The sequence below is a fragment of the Labeo rohita genome, chromosome 16 (genome assembly GCF_022985175.1).
Source record: "Labeo rohita strain BAU-BD-2019 chromosome 16, IGBB_LRoh.1.0, whole genome shotgun sequence".
NCBI classification, from domain to species: Eukaryota; Metazoa; Chordata; class Actinopteri; order Cypriniformes; family Cyprinidae; genus Labeo; species Labeo rohita.
Window position 1 is genome coordinate 18,087,976 of NC_066884.1, and position 21,988 is coordinate 18,109,963.

The following is a 21,988-nucleotide window of genomic DNA, read 5'->3' on the forward strand; positions in this document are numbered from 1 at the left end:
AGATTTCGTCGACACACAGGCACAAGAATTAGCACTATTCTGGTCAAAAGTGATTACAGAGAACGGTTGAATACACTTAAAATCCTACTTTTAAATGTTCCAATTCTTATTTCTAAAGTGCTTGTTACACATATATGTTTAGATGTATATATTATTGTAAACCATGCTGTATTCATCTAAATAAATTCTATTTGTCTTTTATATTTGTCCATGGGTGTTCTTGCTTAATAATAAATGTTCATCTTTTAATTATTGCTGTTGATTCTATAATTCCGTGCGTGACTTTTAATTTCCAGCCCATTTTAAGTCAACCATATAATAATTTTTAAACAATAGTTGACTTAAATAAAAATAAAACCCAGCATGCTGGGTAAAAACATTGCTGAAAAAATAAGCTTTCTATTGATGTATGGTTTGTTATGATAGGAAAATATTTGGCTGAGATACAATTATTTGAATATCTGGAATCTGAGGGTGCAAAAAAATCTAAATATTGAGAAAACTGCCTTTAAAGCTGTCTAAATTAGATTCTTAATGCATATTACTAATCAAAAATTAAGTTTTGATTGATTTACAGTAGGAAATTTACAAAATATTTTAATGGAACATGATCTTTACTTAATTTCATGATTTTTGGCATAAAATAAAAATCAATAATTTTGACCCATACAATGTATTTTTGGCTATTGCTACAAATATACCCCAGCGACTTAAGGTTTTGTGGTCCAGGGTCACCTATAAATGTGTCTTGAGCAAATGAATCCCAGAGCAGTCCTCTGTCTGTTATCTCTCTCAGTGCAGAGGAAAGCATGAGAAACTCAGAGAGATAACACTGTAACTGTCATAGGCCTACTTTTACACATGTACAACCTAAAAGTCATTTTAGACCAGTGGCTGGTTGCAAAAGTACAACTTATTATCTCTTGCATAACTGTTAGTTGGTCAGACTATTTCTTAAGACAGTATTTAAGAGTTTTAACATAGTGGCTGTGCTTATGCAACTATCCAGCTGTCAGATTATTGCAATTGGTGTCTAATGAGAAACTCTGTACATGGAACAGTACCTTTTAGTTTTGAAAATCCCACGTATGAGAGTCTGTTTCATGGTTTAAAAGCTTCTGTTTGCTGCAATACTGGAATACTTTAAACACTTCAAACAATTTATTGAACACATTTCACAATAATTTGGACATCACTCTTAGCTAACCTTAATGAGACTGGTGAAATCAGAGATTTTTTTTATTATTAACCAATGTGGTGTTTCTTTTTTGACTGGAGGACAATAACTGAAATGCCGCCAAAGACAGAAAAAATAACACATTCAGTCTGATAAGTGAGATTATTTATTTAGATAATTTCATTAAATCTTGGTTGCTTAACTGTTGTCTAGTGATATCAAAAGCTGTATAGTATAATTGCAAATAAACACACCTGGCACAATCAACGGCAAATTAAAAACGGAAAACAGTTATCTTTACTCACGCATAAACAAAAAATGGTTGAAATTGTGTTGTTCTTGTTAATTTTTTCATGTTGACCATTGTCATTCAATAGTAGTAGGGTTAAGTGTAGGATCTGAAACTGATTGATATAAAAGGCACATTCTCGCACTCTTTACTGATAAATCAGTAGTGTTTTAGCAGCAACAAACATGACAAAGTAATTCACACAAAAGTAGTATGGAAAAACAAAATAGCAAATCACGACATAAGTTTTAGCATAATTAGCATCCTTCTTTGAATTTCCACTTCTCTTTCCAATTTTTCTTTAAAGGAATTTTTCATGTTCAGTACAAGTTATTCACAAAAAATCATTCCAATTTGTCCCTTGTTTTCTTTAAATTCTTTAAAAATGATGGGCATGTGCTGCATTCAAAATGGAAGTGAATAGGTCCAGTTTTTTGAAGACTTAAAAGCAGAAATGCGAAGCTCATCATTTTATTAAAGCATTTACATTCATTCTTCTTTTAAAGGGGACATAAGATGCTAAATTTCCACAAGTTGATATGATTCTTTAGGGTCTGCAACATACTTTGGTTCATACTTCGGTGCATGTCTCTTTAAATATTAACAAGCTCTGGTCACCCCGCCCCTCTCTTCTGTTTTTTTTTTTTTGTGGACACTTTACCATCAAAAACAAAACTAATGCGTCCTCAGTGGTTCTGATGTCAGAAGAAAATGAAGAATCTTAATGGGAGAAACACAGCATATAACTGGCTGATGATGGAAATATGCTAATATAGGGCTTGTGGGCGGGGCTTGAGCAGTGTGACATCATACTGCTCAGAAAATCAAAACAGCTTGATAATTAAAAGCATAGGTTACCCAAAAATGAAAATTAGCCCATTATTTACTTACCCTCCAGGCATCCTAGGTGTATATGACTTCCTTCTTTCAGACGAATCCAATCAGAGTTAAAAACAAGTCCATTAAAGTGCACCCATCCATAATAAAAAGTGTTCCACGTGGCTCCGAGGGGTGAATACGTAGGCAGTCGGTGTTGTGCATGTGCCTGTTAGTCTCGCAAAAAACGTTTGTTTACAGGAGCAAAGGAAGCAAAGTTTCCTTACGTCAGCAATGAAAAACCAGTCTCCTCTTGGCTTATATCAAAATTCTCCAACATATTCCTTTACAAATCCTTGTTTAATACTTATAATTTGTGACCATTGTTTTGTTTACCTCTCTTCACCACACATTCGCCACTTCTGAGTGGTGCATGCGCAAAGCGACGTCCTACGTCATCCGCCCGGGCTGCTTCTGTGTACAACAGTTAGCGGAAGCTAGATAAAAGTGGTTACTACGCTTTAAATATGGATATATTTCTTACAAAAATGCATTGATTCGCTACAGGAGGACTTTATACACCTCCTGGAGCCATGTGGAGAACTTTTTATTATGGATGGATGCACTTTATTGGACTCGATTTGACCCGTTGAATAGAAACACCCGCCTACTGGCATTCTAAAGCTTGGAAGTGCCAGGAAGATTTTTAATATAACTCCGATTGGATTTGTCTGAAAGAAGGAAGTCATATACACCTAAGATGCCTGAAGGGTGAGTAAATAATGGGCTAAAAAAGTGGGACATGGTGAATTAAGCCACACATGCTTTTGATTGAGATTAACTTATACCGAATCCATAATGTTCCTTGAATTCTGTTCAAACTAAGTAGCAATTTTAGTGAAGGTTTTAGACTCTTCAGTCTCACCAGGCTTAGATGTTAAAGACAAACAGCATATTTACTTATTGTTTGTGTATGGTTACTTTAGCTGGCAAGATAGTGATGGGTGTGCTCTGGAGCCCAGGGCCAAAGATGGGGAACAGCTTTTCATTGAACTTATCATTATATGTACATAGGTGCTTGTTGTTGCCCGTGTCCCAAAAGGACACCTCTCCCTTCTCAATATTGACCTTCACCCTGATGGTTTCAGGCCTTCTCTCTAGAGTCAGCTCAGTGCGTGGAGTTGTAAGAGCACTGTAGACTCCTTTACTCAGACCTATGGTCCACACTCCAGCTTTTGTTGTTACCGTGAACTTCCTCTTCCGAACCACAGATTCCTTGCACACTCCCAAGATCCATTTGGGGTGGTCAGCCACACGGACCTCCCAACGGTGTCGCCCTGAGGAGAAACCCTCTGAGCCAAGGACAAAAACACAGGGATCGAACCTCTCAGGGTTGTCTGGGAAAGTCTGTCTTTCCAGACTCTGTTGCACACTGGAAAAATCAGAAGATATGGAGAGCCAGGGCGAGACTGTGTTGGGATCCAGGATTACAGGCACTGCAGATAAAACAATGTTACAGTGACCCACAAAGATCTCTGAGCTGATCTTACATACAATTTAGAGAAAGTGAAAAGTCCACTCACAACATGTGACATGGGACAGCATCTTTTCCCAGACTTTGTAACCCAAAGCGCCTACATGCAAGGACATGTTGATGAGAGCACCTTGAACCCTCTTTGGTTCGTCACCAGTCCACTGGGCTCTGTGACAGACATCAAGAGACATAAAAGAAAAGTAAGCGTAGAGCCCTGAAACGTGTGGTCACATTTACTGTTTTCTGTCAAATTTTTGTGGGTGAAATCAGTTTTAATAGGAATGTACTCTATTGGAAATTTCGCATGAGGGCAAAAGATTTCCCCACGCAGATATTGCAACGGTTTCAAGTTGGTCATATAAATTTGCCATGTTGACCAACAGAAAGTTGCGAACTTTGCAAAAGTACATGGACACTTCTTTGGATTTATCTAGGTCAGGGGTGCTAAACTCTGCAGGACACAAAGTTTAGGGCCGAGTTTGGGCACCCCTGATCTAGACTGTTTATATTCAGCTGGATTTCTCAAAATTGTGTGCTTTACATTTTGGTTTGTTTTTCACCAAACCCTATTGTATATTTCAAAAGCACTTAAAATATAGCACAAGTAACAAGGTATATTTCTGTGATCAAGTCTGAAGCTGGTCGCTATTCACTACTATGATATAGACAAGCATGAGCAGGACATTTTCATTAATCATTTTCAGTCATTTTAATTTTTCCCTTTAAGATCTATAGCATGAAATTCGAAACTAGCATGAATTTTCACTTCATGTCAACTTTAAAAACTGATGTAAAGAACAACAAAATGCATCAGCATGAGTAAATATGACATATATAGTAGCATTAAGAAAGAAATTCATAAAATAAAAAGCACATACCGTCTTTTTAGCCTCTGGAAATTCTGCGGAAGAAGAAAAGTTGATTTATAAGAGCTGAACGTGTGACATGTCTGATTTAGTTATCAGTCATGTTAAAGTGTGAGAAAGCCTGCTCGTCAATGACAAGATTTCATGTCAATTTCTTTTTTTTACATCTGCCATATTTTAATCTAGTTTAAAAAATTTTTTTTTCCGGATTGCCCATTAAAAATGCAATTCATACATACATACTGGAATACACATCTACTGTTATGAGCATGCTTTTAATTTCTGACTTAAAGTTAATTGTGATATTGTGATATTTAAAGGGTTTTTGACACAACAGAATGACCTGACATCTTTCAGTCAGAGAATTTAAACTTATCTTGAAAACGGTTTCTTAAGACATCCAAAGCCATATGAAACCAACATGAATAAAAAAAATACATTTCTAAGAGTTGACACTTGTGTTTTAAACAAACGTTTCCTTTTTTTAAAAACTTTTTTTGTGACTAGTCTACAGGTTTCCACCTATAATCTAAGTATTGAAAATAACACTGAAGTTAGACCTGTTAAAATAAAGTATGGAAGCAAATGTGTATCCGGTTTACAACTGGTAAATAGAGAGTAATTTTTATTATTATCAGGAAGACATACATAAAAAATCATACCTGAAGGAAAGTCAAATCCTCAGCTCCCATTTCCCTCTTGACTGACTGAATCAATTCTGCAAGAGCCGTGATATCACGACTGATGTTTTCAATCTTCTCATTGACGGTTTGCTTCTTCTCATTTTCTTCTCTATATAAAGCATTTATTCTAGAGGTCTCCTCATCACGTAGGACCTGATGAAGTCTTTCAAACTCCTCTTTGATTTGTTTCTCAGCATCCTTAGTCTGACTCTGTAACAAGTGGAATAAGCATTAGTATAAAATGATTAAGATTTTACTGCATTTATGTGTTTGGCCTTCTGTTTACCTCAATAAAGATGATAGTGTCTTTGTATCTTTTTTTCATTCTTTTGAAGGAGTCCTGCTTGCTTTCCAGTATTTTGATTTTCATGTTAAGCTCATCCTGTAAAACATTGCATGTTAAAAACATGTATTTATAAAAAGTTCCGTAATCATTTTAGTAGCTTACCTTGCAGAACGGCACTCCTTGCTCTATGGGCACCAGTTCATGTCCTGGATGAAGCGTCACGCACTCAACGCACACGGGGTCCTCGTCTTTAATGCAGAAGAGCTGGAAGGGCCGTTGGTGAAAACCACAGATGACTTCATCTGCACCCGTACCCTGTCCTCTCCAGTTCCTCTCCTTTTTATAGGACACGCAGGTGTTTTTTAGAGCGCGGTTGGGGATCGGTGTCTCGCCGTCGCAGCATTTTCGGCACATCGGACACTGCCGTTTCGACTGGTTCTTCCAGCTGCCCTCCAGGCATTCCTGACAGAAACTGTGGCTACACGAAAGCAACACGGGTTCCCTAAAAATGTCTTTGCACACAGGACACGTTAAGTCTGACTCTAGAAGAGATGGCCTGTCTGTGATATCCTCGTCACTGTCTGCCATGTTGTAGCAGTAATGTTACTTTCACTTTCCTTAAACGGCAATATGTTCTCACTAGAATTTAAAAGACTTAAACGACGTTTAAAGATCGCCGAGCTGTTTAAAACATTAACCCTTCTGCGTTTGAAAAGTTTAACTTGTTGTTTAAAAAGAAAAGAGAACGCGATTTGGTAAGGACGAGACGTTCTGCGTGTTTTCCTTATTCCTGTCAACTTCCGCGTATGTAAGGGAGGGAGGGAGAATGGCGGAAATATAATAAAAGTACAAACACTCAAATCAAACAAGTTTCTCTAGATTTTCATCCAGAACTGGTTTGTCATATGTCAACGGTTGACCCTCAGAGGGAGGCTGACTTTTATGGGGCCTAATAAGTTTTTTAAGCACAGTTAGGCTTTTTTTTTATTTGGGTGTGAAGGACGATGGACTATAAAAATAAAATAAAGCAAAAAAAAAAAAAAAAAAAAAAAAAAAAAAAAAAAAAAAAAAAGTAATTATACCAGTCAAAATGTTTTTTTTTATTGATTATCTTCTGCAAGACTGCATTTATTTAATCAAAAATACAGCAAAAACAGTAAAATTTGAATATATTTTAAAATGTAATTTATTCCTGTGATAAAATCTAAAAATTTTTGAAACATTTGTTATTATTATTATTATCATCAATATTTAAAAAGCATATTTTTTATCAGAATTATTTGATGAATAGAAAGATCCAAAGATCAGCATTGATCTGAAATAAAAAGTTTTTGTAACATTATGCACTATACCATTTAAAAGCTTGGAGTCAGGATAATTTTTCTGATCAAAAGTGATGATCAACATTTATAATGTTACAAAAGACTTCTGTTTCTATGGAGGGCCAAATTACTCAAAATTAAATAATTAAATAAATGTTGAAATATATATATTATAAATACATAAATGCTTAAATAAATAAATAAATATTTAAATAAATAAATAAATAAAAAGTTAAATAAATAAATACATATGTATACATTTATTTATGCTTTCAGTAATTAAATGATGCATTTAACGATTTATTTATATATTTCAACATTTATTTAATTATTAAATTTTGAGTAATTTGGCCCTCCATATGTTTCAGACAAATGCTGAAACTTTCTATTCACCAAACAAATATAAACAAATTGTTTAAATCATTAAATTCGTCATCTAATGCTGGAATAAATAAAAATAAATAATTAAGGCTTTCATGCATTTATTTTCATTAAGTTGCATTTTTACATAATACAAGGTTGCAATCACTACATATAAGCGTAAATAAAACTAAGAATAAATAAACATGTTTGTAATAAATATGGTTGTGAAATGCATTTAATTATCTTAAAGTGACCTGAAATACGTGATCACGTCTTAAATTTAAAAAATAAACAAAAATGTAATAATTTTATTATATAGTGTTATATTTGTTTATTTTAGTCCGTTAAATCATTCCTGAAATAGTCTTGATGCTGTCTCAAGCTTGCTATTGTTACTGTTGTTGTGACACCTATGCCAGTGTCATCTCTAGTCCTTAAAAAAAAGTTACGTTACGTGAGAATGTAATACTATCAGAAGACCAGCAGAGAGCCCGTTTGGCATGCTCACGGTTATTAGGCTTTGTGTTGTTGACAACCATCTGAAAGCACACACACATCCCCTGTTAACAAACACTAACAGCACAGCGAGCACAGATGCCCTGCACGATTCAAGACGCGTCCTGGTTATCAGGGAACAAAGTCACGGACAAGGCTGGAGTTGGAATTGCTACTTGGATTTAGCCAGAAGTTAAAACAGAGAGGACGCGCACGTTGTTCCTAATAACATCTGGAGATGTTTTGTAATTAAAGCCATCCTGAGAGCGGAGCTCTAGGCCTTTGATTCCGACAGCTCACACATCATCATCCGCGGTGGTCTCGAGCTTTAAACCGCCGCTGGGCTCAGCAGCCACAGCAGCAGCGGCACAACAATAGCGGGGCGTCGCTCAACGCGTCTTTTTATTTTTCGAACCGATACAGGATGTGAGTTACAAAAACCTCTATGCTTTAGAAACATGGAGACCAAGATTTGGGAATTGGTGAGTACGTGAGTGGAGGCGGTTTGCTTTTTCCAGCTAGCGGGATAGACATGGCTAGTCGGTTAGCTTGTTCAGCTAAAGCGAAGGCTCAGTTGTCAGTTTTAAATGTCTCTTTGACTGATGCAGAGACAGTAAATGCTGAACTGACAGTGAACAGATGTACACTGCTTTATGAATTACTGTAATTATGAAGTTTAACAAGGGACCACAGTCGGTTAAATATGATGACAGAACAGCTAACAGTAAAGTAAACCGTTAGCTCAACATTGCTGTTGCAGTGATGCTTGTGTCAGCTAAACCACTGGACATATTAGTTTTTAAAGACAAGTCTCCTTTTTATTTTTTATGTTGGATAACTGTATTTTTGTTAAATAGTTTGTAGTTTTTTCTTAAGATTTGTGCTACTTAGCACCTTTGGGTGTATTGCAGTTTTTCTGTCTTTCACAAGGGTTTTTGCAATCTTTCCTTTTGCACAGATGTTGGTCTTTCGACAAGATAAGTTTAGATAAGAAAGCATTGTTGTTGTACAAGACAAAGAAATTACAGTTCTCTAAAAGTGCTCTTTAGTGACAAGACAAAATCTAAACATAAAACAACTATATACATATGATAGATAATGCAAATGATGTATAAAAACAATCTTATTCTATTTAACCTTCTAAAGCCATATTAAATAATCTTATTTTTTAAAAGTTTATTTAAGTTTAGACCAAAATGTATAAAAAGTAAAAGTTACAAATGTGTTTCTTGTTTGATACATTAGGTTTTTATGGGTCATATAGCATGATATAGTGAGAATATGGAGTTCATACTTTTTTCGAGGTAGAAAAACACATTCGTTGTATTCAGAGGCTCAAACTGAGCAAAAAAAAAAGTAATTTGGTGCAGATGTTTATTTGACCAAACTATTATGAAATTCTGAGACCTTGTAATGTAAATCAGAGATTTTTTTATAGCCATATTTGATTACTTGTTTGAAATGCATATAAATATCATTTGCCACTCTGTATCTCCCAATAATATGTCCTAGTAAGATGATATTTAAATGCTTTATTTATTTTTCATTTTGAAGGGGTCGAAACACATAATGCAATGATGATTGAGACATGCACAAATAAACATTATGAACAAAAAGCATAGAAGTTTGTGCACAAAAAGTTTTGCAGCAGAGTTTTGATCATGCTGATAATTCAGAGGTTTTAGAAATTAATGTATCAAGTATGATACAGTAGGCTTTATAGTATGGGGTTCAATTTGTGCCAAAAAGGAGTTGACTGCTTTGTAATATACATTTGTCAGTGTCTACAGTCATGTAGTGCAGTCACACTTGTTAAAACGGATTGGTATATGTTGATGTGTATATTCTTTATGTCATAATTATCAAAACATTTTAACTGCTTTGTACAAAGCATTTGTGTATGTTCACAGTCATTGCTGCTATTGTAGTGAACTCTCTGCAACTCATTTTACAGATATCCAGTTAAACAATTAGTTTTTATTAATAATAAGTTCTCACTATCTTTCTGAAGCTCTCAATATTATGATAAAGTTACTAAGAAAAAACCCATAGATTGGATTTTTTCAAGATAAATAAATATATAGATAAATAAATCTAAATGCTTTAGAAAACTCATTATTGAAAAAAAAAACCCTAAACATTCTGTTAGATAACCTGGATCTCTCTAAAATAAGATCATTAACTTATGAAGTATTAAATTGAGCTGAACGCATGTTACGGAGGATGACACAACAAACAAAACAACATTTTTTTGGCATTTTTGACAACATATTATAGGGTGAATTTAGATGCTTTGCGATAATTCCACAATTATTTATTTATTTATTTTTTTCTTTATAGGTCTCCATACTGTGAGCAAGTCTAACTTCCCACCCTCCTGTAGTTTCTCCATCTTTTCTCACTTTGCCCTTTGTGGGTGGAGGAGAGGATGACTTCTCACATCCCGACTTTCCTGCTGCCTGTCTTGGTGGTTCTAATACCTGCTACCTGGGCAGGAGACTGTAAGGGCCAAAGACAGGTTCTGCGGGGTGTCCCAGGATATGTCACAGATGGACCGGGAAACTACTCTGTGAATGGGAACTGCGAGTGGCTTATCAAAGGTTGGTGTCAAAAACGACAAAAACAAAGAGCTGATGAATGAATGAAGCTTCATTAGCATATAGTAGGATTCAAAGGAATGACTGTTTTCAAAGTTTTGCTTGTAATTCCAAGTCGGCATGAAATGAGAATATCTGGTTTTTAAAATCGTTGTTATTGATCTTATTGTGAATAATTTATCCGTGCAGCTTCATTTTTACATTTAATTGAATTTTGAAGTAAAATGCCCTAACTGGATCTTCCAGTAATTATTACAGCCACCAATTTCAGTAGCTGAGTGATCATGATCCTTCTCAGTTTGTATATTTATTACAAATGTCTACTTTTGAAGGTGATATTGAGACAAGCACATGTATGTTTTTTTCTGATTTGAATGGGAACTCTTCTGTCCTCCTTCAGCTCCCAGCAGAAACCATCGCATTGTGCTTAACTTCACATTTATGGAGACGGAGTGCACCTATGACTACCTGTTTGTCTATGATGGCGATTCCTATCAGAGCCCTCTGCTGGCAAGTTTAAGTGGCAACACCCTACCACAACCAATTGAGGCCAAGTCTGGTAAGGTAAGGCCAAAAGTATCAGTTTATACCATCTGTTCAACTGACTTAGTGAGCCTTATTTTTCAAGAAACAAAAATGGACTCTTTTTTTTTATTTTAATGCTCTTAAATCTACGAAGAAAGGAAGTCACATCCTAGGGTTTTCCATTTCTCTCAGCATGTGTCTGTTTTATAAGACTGTGAGTCATAAGAAACTATGCCAGAGCTCGACTGAGATACTTCTTGTTCGCAGTCTGTCCCTATATTCCCCCAGTCGTTATAATTTGTTCATCTTCTGTTGTGTTCTTTCCAAGATGCTGCTCCATCTTTTCAGCGACGCCAATTACAACCTGCTAGGCTTCAATGCCACCTACACGTTTTCAGTTTGCCCTGGAGACTGTGGTGGTCATGGGCGCTGTGACGTAGCTACTGCCCGCTGTCAGTGTCATCAGGGTTGGGGAGGCATGGACTGCAGTACCTCTCTCTGTTCCCAGGTCTGCACACAACATAACCGTGGTCGCTGTGATAAGGTAGGCAAAAAGGGAAGCTCTTCATCAGGCTTAAATTGAGTACAAAATGTAGCTTTGTTGTTTTAATGTCACGCATTGTCTCCCTCTTTTGATAACAGAGGGGTGAGCATTGTATCTGCAGCCCTGGCTTTGTGGGACAGAACTGTCAGCTGGGTCTACGTGACAACAGTGGCGCAGGGCAGTGGTGGGAGGTGAGCCCAGGTGACGTTAAAGCAACCCCTCGCACCGCTTCTGCTGGGATTTACCTGGCTTCCACTGGGGCCATGTACATGTTCGGAGGTAAGATGGAGGTTTTTCAGCTAACCTTTCCGATCACATAATAATTTGTGAGACTGGACCACAAAACCAGTCTTAAGTAACATAGGTATACTTGTACCACAGGCAAAAATACATTGTATGGGTCATAATTATTAATCTTTATTTTATGCCAAAAATCAGTAGGATATTAAGATCATGTTCCATGAAGATATTTTGTAAATTTCCTACCATGAATATATCAAAACTTTTTTTTAATAAGTAATATGCATTGCTAAGAACTTCATCTGGACAACTTTAAAGGCGATTTTCTTAATATTTTGATTTTTTTGCACTCTCAGAGTCCAGATTTTCAAATAATTTTATCTTGATCAAATATTGTCCTGTCATAACAAACTATACATCAATGGAAAGCATATTTATTCAACTTTCAGATAATGTATAAATCTCAATTTCAGAAAATTGACCCTTATGACTGGTTTTGTGGTCCAGGGTCACATTTATCATGATCTGAAATGTGGGCAGCTATTTTATATTTTCATGGATTAAACCTATACTGTGTGATTAAATTAAGCTTAAGGACAACAAAATTAAGTAATTGTTTACAAAATTAAATAATTTTTTTTTTTTTTTTTTTTTTTTTTAGAATATTTACATTTTATTTTAAACATTTTTATGTATAAACAATGTACATTCTCCCCTTAGAAAAGCAAAAAGCAAACTGGAATAGCAATTTTCTAAATGTGAATGTAAAAAAAATATATATATATATTGAATTAATATTTTATTTGTGGGTATTAACTCTGACAGCCTTAAAATACATTTTGTAAAAATCTCCTTTTCCAATCAATTTTAAAGCCTTTGCTTTCAACTTCAACTCTTGGTCTTTATTTACAGGGTTTGATCTGAATAGAGCACTGGAGGACCTTGTTGTTTACAATTTTTCGACCAATACTTGGGAACAGAGATCACATTTGTATAGTCCAGTAAGATTCTTCTTCTCTTTTTGTCTTTTGAACCATCTGTTTTCACTTTAATTAACCTCTGAATAATAATATCTCTGTATCAGGCTCCTCGACATTCCCACACAGCAGTAGAATGGCAAGGCAACATGGTCATCTATGGCGGTGAGCTTGCCAACCACTCATTGGCTAGTGATGTCTGGGTGTACCGTGCACAGCAAGATGAATGGCAGCAGCTCGGCCAATCAAATGCTCCGGGCGCACCAAGGCTGGCAAATCACGCAGCAGCAATTGTAGAGAACTATCTGTATGTTTTTGGGGGTGAGTAAGTTGTATTCTTAAGCTTTATCTTAATCTTTTCTTAAGCTTTGGAGGATATAAACAGAACAACTTGTTAAAAACACATGCAAAGATCATCAGCATCTTCGTCTATTCTTTACTTTTCTGCCCCTGTCCCCTAAAATGTCTGACTTTTCTGTCTGTGTTGTTCTCTTGCTTGTTCTCTCTCTGTCTTTCTTTTTTTTTTTTTAACCTTTCTTTAAGAATAATTGATTGACCTGTCTTTACAGGGAGGACAGAGGAAGATATGTTCTCCTCATCACTGTACCGGTTCCGGTTGTGGGATGGCGTGTGGGAAACGGTTCAGCCTACAGGTGGAAAACCACCTGCTACTGCAGGACACAGCATGGTCTACCATGCCCCTTCCAAAACACTGCTGGTATACGGGGGACACAGACCTACCACTGCTAGGTATAACACCAAATGCCACTGAATTGCACAATTTTCAGCATCATTACTCCTCTTAGTGTCACATAATCCTTCAGAAATCATTCTAATATGCTGATTTTCTGTTCAAGAAACATTTTTTAATCAATATTTAAAACAGTTTTTCAGGATTTTTTGATTTAAAAGAAAAATCCAAAGAACAGCATTTATCTGAAATAAAAAGCTTTTGTAACATTATACAGTATACCATTCAAAAGCTTGGAGTCAGGATGTTATTTTTTTTATTGAGGAAGGATGCTTAAAATTGATCAAAAGTGAAGATAAAGACATTTATAATGTTACAAAGGATTTCTGTTTCAGATAAATGCTGTTCTTCTAAACTTTCTATTCATCAAAGAAACATGAAAAAATTCCACTTAATAATACTAATAAATATACTAATAATACTAATACTAATATTAATAAATGTTTTTGAACACCAAATCAGCGTATTAGGAAGGATCATATGACTAGAGTACTGATACTAAAAATTCAACTTTGAAATCACAGGAATAAAATGTTGTTTGTTGTTTAAAAGCAGCTTTACATAAAAAGTTTATCTTCATGCCTTACAGTCACATTTAGCAGATTAGAGCTGGATGATAATAGTGTACAAAATATAATTTATATTTGTCGCAGCATAACTATTATATACCAGCTCTTTATATAAAGTTGGATACATAAGTACATACTTTCATGCGTAAACATTCAATATACTCATGTAGTGCTATATGTACTGTATATACTATATAGTGTACCTCAGCTTCTTGATTGCTTGTATAATCGCAAAATGTATATTATTAACATCCAGCTCTAATCTGCTAAATGTGACTGTAAGGCATGAAGATATCATAAACATTTTATGTAAAGCTGCTATTAAACAATGTGTTGTGAAAGACACAATAGAGAAATGTTTGACTTGACTGACAGCTGGAGATGTTGTTTAAAATCACATTTAAAGATCCTAAAACAAACGCAAAAGTTAAGCTAGAAATGTGTTGCTGTAGAGTAGTTCATAAGAAAAAATCACATGAATAAATCTAAGATTGTAATTACTATTCAGAATCTGACAGTGTTCGTTGGACTGGTTTGTTTTTGCGTGTTTTTAATGTTACCGTCTACTCCTGTGTAAACCAGGTTCAGTGTGCGTGTGAACTCTACTGATGCTTTCCATGTTGAGAAGCGATTTTGGACTTCCTTCCGTTCACGTTTTCCTGCCAGTGGCCCGAGGGAGAGAGCATTCCACTCTGCCACAGTCATCGGCAACTACATGGTTGTGTACGGTAAGTAGCAATCACACTGGCATAGGTGTTGAGCAACAGCCAGCCTTATTGTGTCTGTGGTTTCATTGGGTAAATGGAATGTGAAGATTTTTATAGCGATATTAATTAATGGGGATCTGTTTTTCTCTTAGGAGGGAATGTGCATATCCACTACATGGAAGAGAAGTGCTATGATGAGGAGATCTTTTTCTATCATCTTGGTTGCCATCAGTGGGTATCTGTTGGAGAGAGCCTCGGTCAGCGTAAGTGTATATTTAATGATCAGAGATGGAGTGAGTCTGTTTGATATGTTTAGAGAGAATATGAAGTATGATGATGTACTGTATGCGATTGATGACCCATGCTTCCCCGAGGATTTGTTGCAAAAATAATAGGAGAGCCTGTAAGGACTTATGTTCAAGATGCTTCAGTCTGACTGGGGGCTTGTTATGACCTATTTCTGAGAGGTCATTTGTTGTGTAAATTCCCTTGGGTCTGATGCAGATTTACTGGCCTGCAGCTTTTAAACAAATGGACTGATAAGAAGTAAAACTGCCCTCAGATAAATTCTTTTTTTTTTTTTTTTTTTTTCTTTAAATGTTGTAACTTAACCACAGAAAGCTGACATTGGTTTGGTACCCCTCACAGTGCCTGTCAGGATTTTATTTTTGGTTTGTATTATTGTGTAATGATGCTTCAGTTCAGCCCTCTAGAATATTGTGCATTTCACTCAGGGATAATTCTAACTCTTTAAACATACTACAGCATTTTACCACACTTTTTCGACCTGATCTTTAAAAAAAAAAACAGTGGTAAGTGAAGCAATCACAATGGAAGTGAATAACACCAGTCCATAACATTAAAATATGCAGTGTTTCAAAAGTATAGTAATAAAGCATAAATATTATATGTGTTAACATGTGAAGTAGCCCTCAGTAGTGGATGTGAGGCAGACTGAGTTCTTTAAGTTATTTGTGCATATTTTTTCTCTGACATGTCCTCTGTGCTCTTACAGGAGGTGCATCAGTGAGGGGCCGATATTCCCATGTTGCTGCTGTCATGGAGGGCCGCGTGCTGTTAGTTGCTGGCGGTTACAGTGGGGTTGCCCGTGGTGACCTTGTGGCATATAAAGTACCGCTGTTTGTAAGCAGTGACCCAGGAGACAGGGTAATACATTTAATGACAATTTTTCTTTTTCTTTTTTTTTTCTCACAAGTATTTGTAAACATCTACATGTATTTTTGAAAGTTTGGTTATGCTCACCAATTCTGTATCTATTTGATCAAAAATACAAACAATAAAATTGTGAAATACTATTACAATTTAAAATAACTCAATTTTAATGGCAAAGCTGAATTTTCAGCAGCTATTATAGTATTCAGTGTCACATGATCCTTCAGAAAGCATTATAATATGCTGATTTGGTGCGCATACATTTCTTATACATTAGTATTTTAATATTTTTGTGGAAACCGTTATGGTTTTTTTTTTTTCAGGATTCTATGATAAATAGAAAGTTCAAAAGAACAGCATATTTGAAACAAATCTTTTGGAAGATTATAAATATCTGTAGTATATGGAAGCCTGTTTTTGCCACTGAATTAAAAAATAAAAAAGGTAATTGTGACTTTATCTCGCAATTTTTTTTCTTAGAATTGTGTGAAACAAGAAGTTATAAAGTCAGAATTCTGAGAAATAACTTTGAAGTCAGAATTTCTCAATTTTGAGGAAAAAAAAAGTCAGAATTGTGAGATACAAACTCCCATTTGTGAGAAGAAAAGTTTAAATTGCAAATTTTTATCTTGTAATTCAGACTTTATTTCATGTAATTGTGAGTTTATTACGCAATTCTGATGAAAAAAGTCGGTTGTGAGTGTTTTTTTTTTTTAGCTCACAATTCTCACTTTATAACTCGGTTGCGATTTTTTTTATATCACGCAAAGTCTTTAATAATTCACAGGGAGTCAAATCATGCAGTTCTGAGAAAAGTCAAGACTGCAAGATATACTCGTAATTGCGAAAAAAAAAAAAGTTAAATGTATGTTTTTAATCTCACAATTTAGACTTTATTTCATGTAATTGTGAGTTTATTACGCAGTTCTGAGGAAAAAAAAGTCAGTTGTGAGTTTAACTCGCAATTGTGAGTCAAATCACGTAGTTCTGAGAATAGTCAAGATTGCAAGATATATACTCATAATTGCAAAAAAAAAAAAAAGTAAAATGCATGTTTTAAATCTCACAATTTAGACTTTATTTCTTGCAGTTGTTAGTTTGTTACGCAATTCTGAGAAAAAAATAGTCAGTTGTGAGTTTAACTCGAAATTGTGAGTCAAATCACGCAGTTCTGAGAAAAAAGTTAGAATTGCAAGATATAACCTCGTAATTGCAATTAAAAAAAAGTCAAAATTGTAAGGTTTATATCACGCAATTCTGACTTTATTTCTTGCAACTGAGTTTATATTACGCAATTCTAAAAGAAAAATCAGAATTGTGAGAGAAAGTCAAAATAACCTTTAATTTTTTTTAGTTCAGTTGAGGAAACAGGCTTCCATATTAATATTATTTTTGATTGATTAATATCACACCTTTGATCTGTGATATATGTCAAGGTGTGTAAATGTGTGCATGTGTTTTTGTCTAACAGGACACAGTATGCGCTGAAGCTCCTGATGAAAGCTTATGCCTCAAGAATCCAGAGTGCAGCTGGTGTGAGGGCCGCTGCCGGGAGTACCAGCCCAACAACCCGGTAATACTTGCCCAGTCTCCTTCACTTGCACTTGCTCGCTGTTGATCACTGTCACTTAAGTCATTTTCACTTGTGTCTCTCACTCCGTCGTCTGATTTATGTGTGTATTTGTACACAGTGTGGCAGCACCGGATGTCTGGGCCTGGCTCGTTTCTTGTCGGACTGCCAGTCGTGTCTGGTGTTCAGTGGGGTGCCAAACTCTCTGCCACGAGTTTCCGGTGAATTTGGCTGGTGTGTGCAGAACGAGTCCTGCTTGCCTGTTTCAGGTAAAGAGAGAGAAGAGAGCAGACCGTAACATGACTGTTAGATATGCAACTATGTACTGCTCAGTAAATCTTTATTTCTAGACACTTTTAAAGTCAGTGAAATAACGTGTTACTGAGTGCCATGTGTTTGTAGTTGACTTTTAGCAGTCATGCTGTGGTAATATCTCTGCTATGTGCCCTTAATTGGTTTTCACAAGCTCATTTTCACAGTATACTTTAATGTCAAGTGACCTTAGTGTGTATGTAATCCTTTGGCATATCATGAGTAAATATTGTACACTTTGACCCCTGGCAGAGCGCAGTGCATGCCGCGTGGACCAGATCTCTGGGGCGTACGGCTGGTGGGGGGAGCGCACGCGTTTCCTCACCTCCCTCCCCTTCTGTCGCACCGAGAACTATGTCCCGGGACTGCATCTGCTCACCTTCCAGCATCCACGCAATCAGTCACAGCCAGACAAGGTACGACACATTCAATCCTGAGCTCTAATGACCTTGTACTCTGCAGACACTTACTCTTTTCTATGTCCCTGTTCTAGGCATATAATTTCACTCCTTAAATAGCATTTTAAAAAATATATATATTGTTTTTATTATCATTTTATCCGACATTGTAGTAGTATTTTTTTTTTTTTAATGTGTGTATACACTACCAGTCAAAAGTTCTTGAACAGTAAGATTTTTAATGTTTTTTTTTTAAAGAAGTTTTCTGCTCACCAAGCCTGCATTTATTTGATCCAGAAGTACAGCAAAAACAGTACAATTTTTAAATAGTTTTACTATAAGTAAATAGTTTTTAAATAGTTTTACTAGTTTTACTAGTATTTACTATAGCTTTAAATTTTAAATAATAGTAGTAATAATAATAATAATAATAATAATAATACATGAGTTTTTAAGCAGGAAATCAGCATATTAGAATGATTTCTGAAGGATCATGTGAATGGAGTAATGAGGCTACAAATTCAGTTTTAAAATCACAGGAATAAATTAATAAATTACATCTTAAAATATATTCAAATAGAAAACAGTTATTTTAAATGGTGAAAACTTAAACATTTTACTGTTTTCGCTGTACTTTGGATCAAATAAATGTAGGCATTTAAAAACTTACTGTTCAAAAACGTTTGACTGGTAGTGTAGTTTTTATTCATTTATTTGAGTTTTAGTTATTTTACTACATCGTTAGCTAGCTGAAATAAAGTTTAACTTTTTTTCAGATAAAGCTTATTTTGTTTCAAGTAACAAAAGTTTATTTAATGGTTTGAGTTTTAGTAACTATAATAACCCTGATAATGTTATTTTTCTACACCCAGATTTTGTTTTAGTTTTGTACAATTTTTGTTACTGTAATCTCTTCCTCTGATCACCCCACCCTGCATCTGCACTCCTTTCTTACACTCGTGCGCTCCTCTTCATAGGTATCTATCCTGCGCAGTACCTCCATCATCCTCAATCCCTCTACTGAGATGGATGTGACCCTGCAGTTTCGGGGATTCATTCATCCTTTATGGGGCGCCCCTCCTCCTGCAGCGCCACATCAGGAAACTGTTGCCATGTGGGCTCGAATTCAGAAGCTCCACTTTACTGCTCAGATGGCTGCTGGACCAAACTCTCTTCAACTGGTATGGGAAACTGTGAGCAAGAAAGTAATGGCATAAAGTCTCTTAAGGCATGTAACTTGCTAAGTTTCTTCTGAACCTTTCTTCCATGCAGACGGATGTGCTGGGAAGGTGGTCTGCTCATGAGGAGAAGGAGATCCGTATGCTATCCCGGCCGGATGGTTCCCGTCTGTTCCAGAATCTTACACGAGGAAACTGGTACCTGATCCAGGCGGAGGGGTACCTCAATAACTCAGCATCAGGACAGACTAGTGAGATGGCTCTTACCTGGAACCGCACAGCTTTACCTGGAGGCAGCGTGAGTATTTATTACCTAACGAAGCAATTTAAAAGAAGGCTCATATTCATATTGTACATTTCTTAATTTTTTTTTTTTGTATTTTTATACAATTTTAGGCTGCAACTGCAGTTTCAGAATTCTCATTAGGGCTGTCAATTAAATGTAATTAATCCAACATTAACATTACGTGTGTGTATTGTGTATATTTATTATGCATATACAGTCAAACCAAAATTTATTCAGACACCTTTAACATTTCTCACATTATCACAGTTTATTCGCTATAGTTTAGAAAAGGGTAATAACATATGACAAGAACTCAGAGTTAAACTGTGTCAGAACAAATTCATCTTGATAATGTCAGATAACTTTGATAGAAAGGTATGTAATGTATTACAATCAACCAAAAATTGCTAATTGCATTATCAATTAAAGAAAAATCACTTAAGCAAAACATGATCAGGTCAAAGTGTCTCAGTAATTTTTGGTCCCGAATTTTTAGCAGTTGTACTGTTAGTACACTGTATGGAGATTTTTTTGGGTATAATATATCACAGTTTACTTTATTTTATGGTAAATAAATTATTGTTTAAAAAAAAAAAAAAAAAAAAAAAAATTACATAATATTGTTTGGGTTGACTGTATAAATAAATAAATATATATGTGTATAAATATACTCGAATATAATTTCAGAAATAATATATATATATATATATGTGCAATTTTTTAAAAAATATATATGTGTGTTTGTGTGTGTTTATTTATACATGCATAGTAAATTATACAGTACACACACACATATTATGAATTATGTGAATTTGGATGCAATTAATAGTTTGACAGCCCTTATTCTCATAATTAGGTAATTTCAGAAAAAAGCTTAAAACAGTTTGAAAGCAGCATCTTTGTTTTATTAAATCGAATTTAAGTTGTTGTTTTTATTAAAAATGTTTTATGTTGCATATAGGCTGTAAATTTAAATTCTGATGAATTTATATCCAAAATTTGATCGTTAAATCAAAAGATAGAATATTCTAAATAGTCTATAATAGTTTATACAAAAGATAAAAAATTATGCAAAGAATATTGTTTTTGAACAAAATTATTCCAACCTGACTAATTGTTTTTATTATTGATGTTATTTTTAATTCCAGCCCTATCAACTTTCTAAATGCGCTATAATATTTAGGTATTATAATACATTTACTTTTTTTTTCTCTCCTTTTTTAATAGGAGATTTCTTTCCTGTTCCTCGAACCCTTCCGCTCCAATTCGTGTTCGGAGTACCGTTCCTGTTCGGCCTGTCTGTCTGATCAGTCTTGCGGCTGGTGCCCCACCATGAACCTTTGTTTTCTGCGCTCTGACGTCGATCAGCAGCCCTGCATAGACTCTCAGGGAGAAGAGCGTCACCTACTGCTCAACCCTCAGCATTGCACTCTGTGTGAGGAGTATAGAGACTGTGCCGCCTGCACTCAGGTACTGCTTCCACATCAAGATGTCTGAAAGACTGCCTTGAGTGTTTTGATCCAGAGCAGCATGCAGTCTGTTTACCAGCTTTCATTTTCTGTAAGGCTGCAGTGGAGTTTCTCTCATGTCTGAATGTTTGTAGGACCCCTACTGTGAGTGGCAGATCAACTCCAGCAAGAAGGGAGATTATCTGTGCAGTCGCCGTGGGAGATTGGAGGGGTCTATCCGGGAACCAGGAGGGTGTCCTAAAGTTTGCAACCAGTGAGTTTGAAGTGATAAACTTGTCTATGAATTATTTGGTGTATGTAGTATTTGATGAGGCTAAAAGACCTCAAAAAGATATCAACTTTGATTCTTTTTTTTTTTCATATGCCATCCTCTTTCTCTCTCTAACAGGAGGTTGACGTGTGGAGAATGTCTGTCTAACTCTAGTCAGTGTGCGTGGTGTGAATCTGCTCAGTCCTGTTTTTACTTTGCTGCATACCTCACAAAGTTTCCCTATGGAGAATGCAGGGACTGGTATGACAGGTAGGTTAATGCAGCTACTGCTGGAATTTTATGTCATCTGTCTGATAAAAGCCACTATGAAATCCACTGTGTAGTTCACACGTGCTAGACTCTTTTAGCGCTTAAAGGGATAGTTCACCCAAAAATGAAAATTCGGTCATTAATTAAAATTGTTACCCTTATGACGTTCCAAACCCATTAGACCTTCGTTCATCTTCGGAACACAAATTAAGATATTTTTGATGAAATCCAAGAGCTTTTTGAACCTGCATAGACAACAACGCAACTACCAAGTTCAAGGTCCAGAAAGGAAGTCAGGACATCGTTAAAATAGACCATGCCACATCAGTGGTTCAAACTTA

The 21,988-nt window shown here is 35.5% G+C and overlaps 2 protein-coding genes across 2 annotated transcripts in view; one reads left to right on the plus strand and one right to left on the minus strand.

Moving 5' to 3' along the window:
- Nucleotides 1–1,325: 1,325 nt before the first annotated feature.
- trim35-28 (tripartite motif containing 35-28) lies at nt 1,326–6,455 on the minus strand. Its single transcript, XM_051130736.1, has 6 exons — nt 5,814–6,455; nt 5,652–5,747; nt 5,345–5,575; nt 4,695–4,717; nt 3,866–3,984; nt 1,326–3,778 (listed from the first exon to the last, which is right to left on the minus strand). Exons 1-6 carry the CDS (start codon nt 6,237–6,239, stop codon nt 3,243–3,245), a joined length of 1,431 nt encoding a protein of 476 aa, XP_050986693.1. The 5' UTR covers nt 6,240–6,455; the 3' UTR covers nt 1,326–3,242.
- A 1,367-nt stretch (nt 6,456–7,822) lies between these two features.
- Nucleotides 7,823–21,988, plus strand: part of megf8 (multiple EGF-like-domains 8) — a 30,775-nt gene continuing 16,609 nt past the window's right edge. The window contains exons 1-19 of the mRNA XM_051131068.1: nt 7,823–8,313; nt 10,172–10,431; nt 10,829–10,992; nt 11,282–11,497; nt 11,596–11,776; nt 12,650–12,738; nt 12,822–13,035; nt 13,284–13,464; nt 14,617–14,762; nt 14,894–15,004; nt 15,757–15,908; nt 17,386–17,487; nt 17,606–17,753; nt 18,049–18,212; nt 19,172–19,375; nt 19,467–19,670; nt 20,886–21,128; nt 21,262–21,380; nt 21,516–21,647. Coding sequence (XP_050987025.1) covers nt 10,260–10,431; nt 10,829–10,992; nt 11,282–11,497; nt 11,596–11,776; nt 12,650–12,738; nt 12,822–13,035; nt 13,284–13,464; nt 14,617–14,762; nt 14,894–15,004; nt 15,757–15,908; nt 17,386–17,487; nt 17,606–17,753; nt 18,049–18,212; nt 19,172–19,375; nt 19,467–19,670; nt 20,886–21,128; nt 21,262–21,380; nt 21,516–21,647 — 2,942 coding nt within the window. The 5' untranslated portion in view covers nt 7,823–8,313; nt 10,172–10,259. The remainder of the gene's footprint in view (nt 8,314–10,171; nt 10,432–10,828; nt 10,993–11,281; nt 11,498–11,595; nt 11,777–12,649; nt 12,739–12,821; nt 13,036–13,283; nt 13,465–14,616; nt 14,763–14,893; nt 15,005–15,756; nt 15,909–17,385; nt 17,488–17,605; nt 17,754–18,048; nt 18,213–19,171; nt 19,376–19,466; nt 19,671–20,885; nt 21,129–21,261; nt 21,381–21,515; nt 21,648–21,988) is intronic.

Coding starts and splice junctions, on each gene's coding strand:
- trim35-28 (XM_051130736.1), bottom strand. CDS start 6,239: ATGGCAGACAGTGACGAGGATATCACAGACAGGCCATCTCTTCTAGAG. Junction 5,748..5,813: donor AAGGAGTGCCGTTCTGCAAG/GTAAGCTACTAA, acceptor AATGTTTTACAG/GATGAGCTTAACATGAAAAT. Junction 3,985..4,694: donor TTCCAGAGGCTAAAAAGACG/GTATGTGCTTTT, acceptor TGTCTGTCACAG/AGCCCAGTGGACTGGTGACG.